Genomic DNA, 11,346 nt, shown 5'->3' on the forward strand with positions numbered 1-11,346 from the left:
TATGCATTTATATCAACACAGCTATCATGGAACAAAACTAGGTTCCTGGTTTTACCAATGCAATGAAGTGTTAAAATTCATACAAAAGTTACCTCATTTTTTTAGAAGTGGAGAATCAAAACTTGTAGCAACGTAATTTTGTGATCAAAATATTTTTTTTGATATGGCTGCATATCACCATTTGCTATATCACTAAGAAATTCTATATGTGTTCTAGCAACTGCCCACTTTCTTAAAGATTAAAAGAATCCATGAGATTCCATTGTGATAACACCACAGATTTTTTTTTTAGGTTGACACTTACTTCAAATGTGATACTTTAATCATCTCGATGGGCGATTCATCATTTCCTCGTTCGCCACGAAAAGCAATGCTCCTACCTTTAATTGCAAATATTAAAGAAAACGTGAAAACAGCATATAAAACATGAAAGAAACAGAAAACCATACCAGTACAATTTAATCAATCCTACTCTCTTTCTGTTCATTCTTCTAAGCTGTTTCTAATAATCTAAACTAAAAAATTACAAGTTAATGATCAATAATATATTACTTATATTCAAATATCTATTTCATAAAAGACATTTTCATTTGTTATAATTTCTCAAATTCTATAATTCAATTTTAAAAATTTAGAAATACCAATATCTAAAGTTTTAAGGAATCTATGGTAAAGAAATTGTCTACTGTAAAACCTACTTGCATATATAAAGTAATATAAATATTCCCATGTTTCCAAATACTAACTAGTGGGGAAAAAACTATTGAAACACATATTTAAGATTTTCTTGTCCCATGTGCAAAGTACTAACTAAAATATTTTGAACATGTTTCTGAAAAAAATCTCTATAAACTGAAATTAGGGAATAACTACAGTGTTCATGTATGCTGTATGAGAACTAGCTTACTACATAAGAAGCTAAATGATTTTCTGCAAATGAAAAAATATAAATTCTACCTTATGTCTGGACAAATATATTTTAGTATCTTTCCTCAGATTTTTATGTACATTAAACAGAAGAGAGTACACACTCTTGTCAAAGACCACTGAATGCCTCAACTCTTCCCTGCTCTTCCTTGCCATGAAGTAGAATCTCACTATGCTCATTGTTGGTATACCCTAAACACCCATGTCCTTTCCTGCTCTGCTAGTCTGTTGCCCTCCTTAGAAGACAAGGCTATAAAGTGTTTAATCTATGAACTAAAATATCCCACTTAAAGAAGTCAGTAACTATTTCTACAGACATTTGTTCCTCAAAAATAAATCTGTGAAAGACAGACTTTAAGTTACCTAATAGTCCTAAACCTGAGCCCAACTGAAAAAAATGAACACAAATTTTTTATTGAATGATATTAGACAATGGCATTTTTTCCCTGAGATACTACGTAACTAGAGAGAGCCAGTGCCAGTTTCCCGGCAAATGAGGAATCTAGGAGTGAGGCTAACTAGGTAGGTCACTTCCAATGATACTAGAGCAACACTGGACCAAAGATGGGGCTGATCCCTTGAGGTTTAGTAACATACTCTAATAAGTAAGAACAACTATATCTTTGAGAGCTTAGAAAAATATATATGGACAGGATAAGAAAGCAACCGTACACTTGATTTATTATACACATATGTACACACATACATATATTCTCATTGGTCAAAATCATGTATAAATATTCATATTACTATATCATTTTAAAGAAACTCATTGTAATTTTGTTTTAAAAAATCTACTAGAAATCACTGTATGTGCTATAAAACAACTTGAAATGCTCACCTTATATTTTCAAGTTCTTCATTTTGAAACTCATTGGATTGTAGGTTTTTACCAATTCAGAACAAGTTACTTTATTGGAATGTTTTCTATTTTAGTCTTCAAACTCCCAATTGAATTTTCCCTATTTAGCAGCCAGACACTAGCAAAAGTTTTAAATTTGAACATTTAAAAACAATCCTTAACCTACAAGTTTTCTAAGGGTTTCCTACAAAGAAGAAAGTTTTAAACAGAGAATAAAGTCTAATGACAAAGCGTTATTTTAAAATTGGTTTTTTGGTTATATGTAACAATGCACTTAAAAGTAGACCTGGTATCATATTTTCTAAAAAGTCTGTCTGTTCAACCTAATGGTGCTCCATTTTACCATGTATTTATGTTAACGAAATTTCCAAACAATGAGACTTTTCTATGGCAATTATTACAGAACAAAGAATAAATATATAAACATGGAATAAAAGAAAAACCTCCCAGGTGGAAAAAAAGTACTTTGGAATAAGTTTTATAAACAGCAACATCTCCTCTTACTGGCCAGCTGCAAAAATAAATAAATAAATAAATAGCAACATTTTCGATCAATATGACAAACTACTTTGAATCTTTTTTTTTTTAAACACACCTGTTGGAAGATCAACCAATAGCAACATTTTCAATCAATATGACAAACTACTTTGAATCTTTTTTTTTTTAAACACACCTGTTGGAAGATCAACCAGTTGAAGTTCATTTCTCACTAATCCCATATTGTTTGGTGTTGAGGTAGCAAAAGAAAGAAAACTGGTCAAACTTGCCCATTCAATACCCCTATAATAAGAAATTAAACAAAGATTAATTTCAAAGAAGGGTATTTAACAAATTGAAACAAAATTTCAAACAACAATAAACTTTTTGTTTGAAAAGTTTATTTGAAAAATACATTTTTCCTATGATTGAAACTTTATTACACAAGTTAATTAAAAAATAATATGACCTTTCATTTTTCACTTGATCTTTCATTTGAGACTATATTACCATACATTCCAAACATATATAATGTTATTTCTAATTAAAATTTCTGTCTCCAAATGTAAAGACAAGATAGTTTAGTTATCAGGATCATTAAAATGACTACTGAAATATGACCAGGGAGAGAGTCACATCACAGGAGTTTTCAAGAATTCCAAATGCTTAAAAAGAGGTAATGTACAAATATTTAAGCAGAATTCTTAAGGTAAGGTGTACACTGAAGAATTTTATCAGAATTCCTAATTGGTTTAGAAAGCAGAAATTCCTAAAGCAAAGAACAGAAACTGAGCTGTTAGATTTAGAAGTGGCTCCAAGTTCCAAATGATGTATCAATTAGAAAAAAGCACAAAAGAGAAAGAGAGATGTATGATAAGACAGCAACCTATAACTCTAATGCCCCGGGAGTCTCATTTATGTGGGACTGACAGTAGGTGATTACACATTTTTCCCCACTAACATAACTGGACAGTGTATATCACCATGATTTGCAGAAAATGGAAGAGAGAAGTGGGCCACTGGGACAAGAGTAGACTCATCAGAGATATGAGAAGAAGGTTCTATATAGCTTACAAGGTTACAGAGGCTGGTTGGAAGGGAAGTCCAAACCTCTGCTGCTACACAGTTGTTCACCAGCATCTGCGGGACAGCTATTTTTAAAAGGAACATATCATCGATGACTGCTTTCACAACACAACAGCAGAGCTGTGACAGGAAGTGCTATGACTTTAAATCCTAAACCTAAAATATTTACTATCTGGTTCTCTACAGAAAATGTTTACTGACCCCTGATGTATTTTATCCATTCCTACACAACTTTGCATACTATTGCTAGGTTTTACATGAAATATGGCTTTTATCATGTCCAAACTCCTCTATGTGGCTGTCGGGGCCATCCAGCCATTTGCCTCATCCTCACTAACAAAGCTTACCTCTCAATCATCTGAACCTTACCTGATACTTTACTAGAGTAACCTTCCCCACTGATCCCTGTGTACCCACATACTCATTTTTTTCTCAGAGGGGCAAACATAATCCAAAGAGAACTAAAATTATATTTACAACAGAGGGAACTGCTGCAGTTATCAAGGATTATAACTCTTTATGCATGAAGTTGCATTGAAACACTCAGATCAGGCTGCTTAAAACTGAGCACCTTTAGGAATTGCTATGCCTGGAAAGTCCTCTCTCTCCTTTCCTCTTCAAATACTATTGGAGTTCAAGTCCTGGCTGCAGCATTTACTAGCTCTGTGCTCTCTGTGCACCTGTTCCCTCTTCTGTTACACAAGAATAACAAAACTGAGTGCACAAAGAAGGCCTGGCACATAGTAAGCACTATATGTACTGGCAATCACCATCATCATTATTATTACTCTCATTTCAAGATCTAATTCAAGCCCTATTTTCTTCATGAGGCCTCCCCATTTCCTAAAGTCAAACGATACTCACAGTGAATACTATATAATGTGTTTAATTATTCACTGGAAAAGTCCCTTTCTGTTTTTCTTCTTTCTTTCCCCTAACAGTTACAATACTCATTAGTGTTTCTACTTGGAGTGAACAAAAGAGAGGAATCATTTTGGTAGTATTCTGCTCTCTATGTAAGTCTGATAGCTTCAATCAGATCTGTTTCTCCATAGAAACCCTAAGACACACCCTCCAAGTCTTGCTGCTAGCAATCTTAACTAATTATACTAATTAGTGAACTAATTAAAGTTACTATCTCTGAACCATAGGAATTCCAGTCCTCCCCCTCCTCATTCTTTATTTTTAAAAATATATCTGTTAAATACCCAGCATATGCTAGTGACTGTGCTAAGCACTGGGAATGCAGTAGTGGCCTTCTGGAGCTTGCAATCTGGCAGAACAGACACAAGTGTATTCTGTACTATCTACTACAAAAGATAGTGGTACAGAATTCAACAGGACCATATAAATGTCGCACATACTCTGGTCTCAGGGGCTAGGCAGGGCTTCCTGGGGGACCATTAAAGCTGAGACCCTAAGGGCAAATAGGCCTTTATCTAAGACTGAATGAGTAAATAGTATAAATAGAGTAAATAGAGAAACACTCACTGTGCTAGACTGTACTCTCTTTGAAGGGAGGTACTATGTCATGTCTCTCCAGGCACATGATAGGCACTTGGGAAAACGTGTTTGATTAAATGAATCCTTCTATGTTTAGCCCTCCTTCTTATGTTTATTAGTGCCATGTATATGCAAAAAGTGTTTTCCCGCTGTTTACCAGATGTCCCAGTGTACAGAATATAAGCCGCCCAGAACATGGGGTAGCTGCTTATTTGTAATCTAGCAATACGAGCATGTTGCCTTTGAACAGACTACAGCAGCAGCTTGTATATCCAATTCCTACTGAGGAAAATAAAAGTCAAGTTGGACTTCAAAGTAGATTAGATAAGGAGGGGATTATTTCTCAGAAGAAAAGAATGAGAACTCTTCTCAAACGCTGCTGAGCAACACACTGCCCTCAGGATTATATCGTGACCATCTGGGTTTAGCTGAGATCCTCCAGTAATGACTAATAAGGCCAGTGGCTCATTTTCTGACTTGATCTAGGATTTTATTTTTGTTTTTGTAGGATTCCTAATCACTAAACAATTGTAACCTTAAAATCTAATGACAGATATTTGGGGTCCTGACTCCCACAGGTTCCCAAGTTGGGCCTGTGAAGCACCTACTGGGGATGCTACAGAGACTGCTTCTCAACACTGGATGGCCAGGGGAGCACACACTTTCTCAAAGGCCTTGGAGCTCTAAGATTCTTATGCAAATTTACAGACAGACAAAATAGAGATCATTTTACTTTCCACAAATCACTCAGTTTACTCAAAGCAGTAGAGTCAACCAATGTTCTGATATCCATATAATCCATGTTATGATAATAATTTTTGACATGCAAAAGAGTCCTGGGCTATATTGTTATAAACTCAGCCTACTGAACAAAGACACAAACTAATAATACAAGAAAATCTACATGTACCATTCCACTATGTTTACTTCCAGATATCTTCCACTGTATTAAAAGCATCAAAGGCTTGGTCTGCTTAATTTGCACAAGAAAATCTAGAAAATACTGGGTTTATGCTAATAAGTTCAGAAAATTTTATAACACATCTGTGAAATTTTCATAATGACTTTAATTGTTAATACTAAAATTGCATTAATCGAAACATAAAGACAGCAAGATTTTAACATCCTCTTGGGCAGCATCTTTGAATATAAAATGTGAATTATCTTAAAAATGGCAATTAAGAGGGGAAATTCATATAAAAATGGAGATCTTTGTATAATCATTCACAACACTAGTCTGTCTGGGTAGCATATTCTTTCATAAAATGGGTAAGTCATGTATTTAGTAACATCTACAACCTGACTAATCCAATACCTCACTGACAAACTATCTATTGAAGGTTCAGAGTTCAGAAAAAAAATGACAAAGTGATCGTGTCAAATTCTTAGCGTGAAACTTGGTTCAGTCAACATTTTAATTTTATTGCCAACATGATTCCTACTAATCTATTTGTATTTTTTAGCTACAGATCTCGTACTAGTCAGTGAAGAGCCCATGCTCTGAGGCTTGAAAGGCCTTGACTGAATTCCATCTACCTCTTTCACAGATTACTCTGTAATTCTTGGTTTCTTCCTCTGTAAATTGGAAACATAATGGTGCCTACCCCATAGGGTTGGAGTGGGGATTCAATGAAATGAGGCTTGCAAAGCATTAATACTTAACATAATTCTTAGAACAAGTACTGGTTAAATGGAGAGTTTTGACTGGTTGGTGTTGGCCATAAAAGGAAACACCACACGTAAAAGGCAAGGATGAAAGGAAATGTCAAGAGAAGAAATGTAGGGGCCGGCCCGTGGCTCATTCGGGAGAGTGCGGTGCTGATAGCACCAAGGCCCCGGGTTCGGATCCCATGTAGGGATGGCCGGTTTGCTCACTGGGTGAGTGTGGTGCTGACAACACCAAGTCAAGGGTTAAGATCCCCTTACCGGTCATCTTTTTTTTTTTTAAAAAAAAAAGAGAGAAGAAATATAGACGAGAAAGAGAGGGAGAAAGAAGTTATCAGTAGTGGCACCAGAGCCTACTGGAAGAAGAGAAGAAATGTAGACGAGAAAGAGAGGGAGAAAGAAGTTATCAGTAGTGGCACCAGAGCCTACTGGAAGAAGTGCCAGAATGGCAAATTGCAAACACTGTAACAGAGGAGAAGAGAAAAGAGACGAACAGCAGCCTGAAAGAGTCTAAACAGATACCTGTGTCACTACACCTTAAAAGCCCAATGCTTTTGAAGACATTACTACTCCATGTAAATATATTTGCAGAGATATGGAGGGGCACAGCACAGATGACAATAAATAGTCACCTGGGCTGTACCACAAAACAATGAACTTGAAAGAATAAGGCAATGTAAACTTTTTGGAGATTTGCATCACATCAGAAGTTGTGATACTTAAAGGGATAACCCTTCTCCATTCAGAAAATGCATTTACTCAGAACAATGTGTTCACAAGGGTTCAATAAGAATTTTAATGTATACATAAGACCTGCAATTATATAATGTACAGAAGACCAAAAACAGCCTTTCTTATACTTTCATTAAAAGATCAAAAAATAATAGAAATTTATGTTATATATGTATAGCTTTACAATCTATCATTGATAGAGCAAAGAAGGAAAATAGCCTTGTGTTCAGCAAAATAATGCTATGGAGCAGGTATGCATGCACTTTAAAACAGAAAACAAGAGGCATTCTCTCAATTTAGCCTCTCCTGCATACAGAGCACTCATAAACAGATTATGTCTCAAACTAAGAATAAATGTCATACAGTTTCGTCCTTTTCTGACGTTGTTTAACAAAGAAATAAATAAGATTAATTAGCAATTAAAATAACTTTACTCAAATTTGTCATGAGCAGTCCTACTGATGGATCTTCATAGAAATGAAAAATAAACTAAACAAACCTGAACAAGGCAACACAATGACTTCTAGTGAGAAAATAGCCTGGACTTTAGGAGAAATAAATATGATACAGCAATAAAAGAGAAAACATTCTCCACAGCTTCTGTCCTTTACAAAGCACACAATTAGTACTAATCCTTAACACAGCCATTAGCTGTACATAAATATTTACTATTAAAAGGTTTCAGTCAAATAACCACTGCAGGTACCACTGCAGAGTATTCGATGTAGAAAAGTCTATGAGAACTTTTTTCTGATATCATGTATACCTGTAATCTACACATTGTAATAACATACTCACTTGACTTCACATGAGTGGATGCTCAACTCCTTGTGAAGCAGACCGCTGGTGAGATGGTATACCAGGACAGAACCATTACTTGTACCTACCAAAATGATGTAACAGAAGGACATTAATTCAGTGGGAGACCCAGATTTTTCCAACAAGTCTTTTCTCAAGATTTTAATCATTTTACACCATTTATCTTTTATGAAGGGTACCCTGTGCTTAAAAAAAGAATGAATTTCTCTGTCCATCCTATTATCAAAAATGAGCCTAATCTCATGTGCTCTGAAATCTTACCTAACTCCTGGGATAAGTTTTCACAATAAGACTTTAAAATCTAAATCAATACACATACAATTTGAAGATGTACTTTCCTAAGCTTTTCTACACATGGGAGTTTATACTTTGAGATTCAAAATGTTTACTGTAGGTGGTCCTCAAAGAGGCAATCTAGCAGAGCTCATTAACCAGATTTTTCTATTTTTCTTTACAAAGTTTTTGTTTTGTCTCATAGGAAATAAATCATGAGAAGACAGCAAAGTATGGTAGTCAGGTGTGGTTTCTGCAGTTGAAGAAGACTGTGTTCAAATCCTGACTCTGCTCTATACTTTTGGGTGAATACTAAATCCGTATTTTTTACCTCTTTACAATGAGAACAGAAAATCTACTTTTTGTTGGAGATTAAATGAGAAAATATAGGTAAAGCACACGGCACAGTACTTGGCACAAAGTAAGCACTTGATTAACTATAAGAATCTCTGTTATCACTGTAATTAACAGTTTGTAGTTATTATTATTCCTAAAGATTTGCATGGTCTCACATAGTTTGCCTAAAGTACAAGCAGAAGAAACATGGACATACTTGAAGTAAAATTTTGGTCTCTAAAATCTTTCTATAACTTAAGCAAGAAAAGTGAATAGTCTAATTGTTTGGAAAATCACTTTCTCACTGCATATTATTTAAAAGGATTAATGGATTGATACAAAGCAGTAGAATGAAAGTTAAAATGCAAGACAAATTCCATTTTTATCTTATTTGCTGATTAAAGCTCTAGAAATCTTTTGCAAAACAATTCTAGAAAAACACATTTACTGTTGTTTAAATTTATCATCTATTCCATAATAATACTCTTCTGGTACTGAGAAAGTTAGCTAAAGAATTAATTAAAATTTTTTAATTAACAGACTTTCATAACAATCAAATGATTTCTACATTCTGCAAGTTCTGATGATGCTGAACCTATGATCAAATACTCTAAGGGCACTATAAGAAGTAATTCCATAGCTGAACTCTGTTTATCTTCTCTAGTGGCACTATAAAACTTTTACTTTTACTTTGTTATTACGCTAAATTCAGTAAATGACAATATGCACTATATACTAGCACATTACAGCTTATTCTACAATGGATACCTCAGACGTTGACATAGCTTTTATTATACAGCTATCCCAAGAAGTAACTTCCCCAAGAAAATTTACAAAATCCTAACTGACAAATTAGGTACATTAACATTGTACATACATGTACATAGGATGTACACTGATGGATCCTAATTGAAATCTCTATAAGAGGTTAACTATGAATCAATAGCTTCTAAAGCAAAATTTAAACATTTATATAAATCTGGACACATGTATACACAGGCTATTGAATCTTAAAATTTAAATCACTTTCAGAAGATAGGCCCAATACAAAATGGCATGCACAGAAAGACTGGAGTGGTCCAAGAAAAGACAAGGAGTCTTGGATTCAGTGTCACACACGTACTATCCTCCTGATATTTCAGAAATGTATTGATAGTGTCAGAGATTCCATCGTTCAGTCTCAGGTAGATGAGTTATTATTGCAAGTAAAACTGATACAATTGGAGTAAAAAGACAAAAAATAAAAATAAAAAAATGCTTCAATACATGTGTTTATATGATTTCACTTTGCCTCTTGATCCTTTTAAAGCACCCTTAAAGGGGAAAAAAGGATTTTCTAGAAACTTGGAAACGTAATCAGCTTATAAAATGAGTTCAAAAAAGAACAAGTCAAATACTCACCAACAGCAAGCAGTGGCTGATACATCTTGATGTTTGTGGTGGTCAACGGTGGGCACATCCGGATAGCAAACTGTGGTGAGGGCAGTCCTGAAAGCAGTCCTGTCAGCAGGAATTTGAGGTGCACCTCTTGCAGAATGGAGCCTTTGGGATGTTCTTCCCCAGCAATTGCGCTTTGCCCTGATTTGTAATAAAAATATAACTCTACTAATCATAATGTATGCTGAACTTAAAAACCTAAAGAAACTTTTCAGTGGAAATGCTCTTTAGGTCTAGAAGTAAAAGTATAATGTAGCACTCTAGGCTCTGTAGCTATTAGGGCCACAATAACTGTGTATTTCACTATGGAACTTAAATTGCATCAACTAACACCTCAAAGGATGGATTACTCCAGAGTATTGCTATCTAAAATTCAGGGACCTATGAGAAACACTGTGCTAGCAAAGTTCCTGTTATTAGGGCAATAAACAGAGGCTTCAGGACAAATCAAGAATTAAAGAATAGTTTCGGTGGAGTGGGATGGTGCAACAAATTCCTATCTTACTGCCTTTCTAAAGGGTTACTTTTCAATCTGATGTACTTTGTAAAGTGCATATAAAATGGGTAATCACAAAAAGCAGGTTCAAACAACTCATTTATGATTTCAAATAAGAAACCATAATATGTCAATGCAAAATTTAAGCTTTATAATTAAATATTTTATATATAAATATATAAATAAATATAAATATATATCAATAAATAATATATATAATATATAAATTGTCACTGTCAATAGTTAAGTCTTATATGGCATTATTTTTAGATACACTGTTCATACATAGGTCATCAAGTCTCAAACTAAAAAGGATGACTCCAATAAAAATCATTCTAACAAAATGTAAATATAAAGAGTACAACAAAATCAAGACTGTTCACTAAAAAGGGTATACAAAACACTACTAAATATTAAGATTAACTTGCCAAAACTACAAAATAAAAAATATACATGTACACAGACACACATAAACATGTATATATTGGGGAAGGAAAAAATGTAAATAATTACTATGAGTGGGTGATAGGATTACAAATATAACCTATTGAAGCTGTAAAGATGTTTTAATAATAATGTTATTTCATGTCCATACTACCCAAAGTGATATACAAATTCAATGCAATCCCCATCAAAATTCCAATGACATTTTTCTCAGAAATATAAAGAACTATCCAGACATTTATATGGAATAACAAAAGACCACGCGTAGCCAAAGCAACGCTGAGCAAAA

General features: G+C 34.2%; 1 protein-coding gene across 1 annotated transcript in view; it reads right to left on the reverse strand.

Annotated features, from left to right (window-relative positions):
- WDR11 (WD repeat domain 11) overlaps positions 1-11,346 on the reverse strand; it is a 63,260-nt gene that overhangs the window by 33,406 nt on the left and 18,508 nt on the right. Inside the window, exons 10-13 of the mRNA XM_008590060.1 lie at positions 10,082-10,258; positions 8,051-8,135; positions 2,463-2,569; positions 305-380 (exon numbers count right to left, since the gene is read on the reverse strand). Of these exons, the coding sequence (XP_008588282.1) occupies positions 305-380; positions 2,463-2,569; positions 8,051-8,135; positions 10,082-10,258 (445 nt within the window). The remainder of the gene's footprint in view (positions 1-304; positions 381-2,462; positions 2,570-8,050; positions 8,136-10,081; positions 10,259-11,346) is intronic.

Source organism: Galeopterus variegatus, unplaced genomic scaffold (genome assembly GCF_000696425.1).
Source record: "Galeopterus variegatus unplaced genomic scaffold, G_variegatus-3.0.2 Scaffold5828, whole genome shotgun sequence".
NCBI lineage: Eukaryota > Metazoa > Chordata > Mammalia > Dermoptera > Cynocephalidae > Galeopterus > Galeopterus variegatus.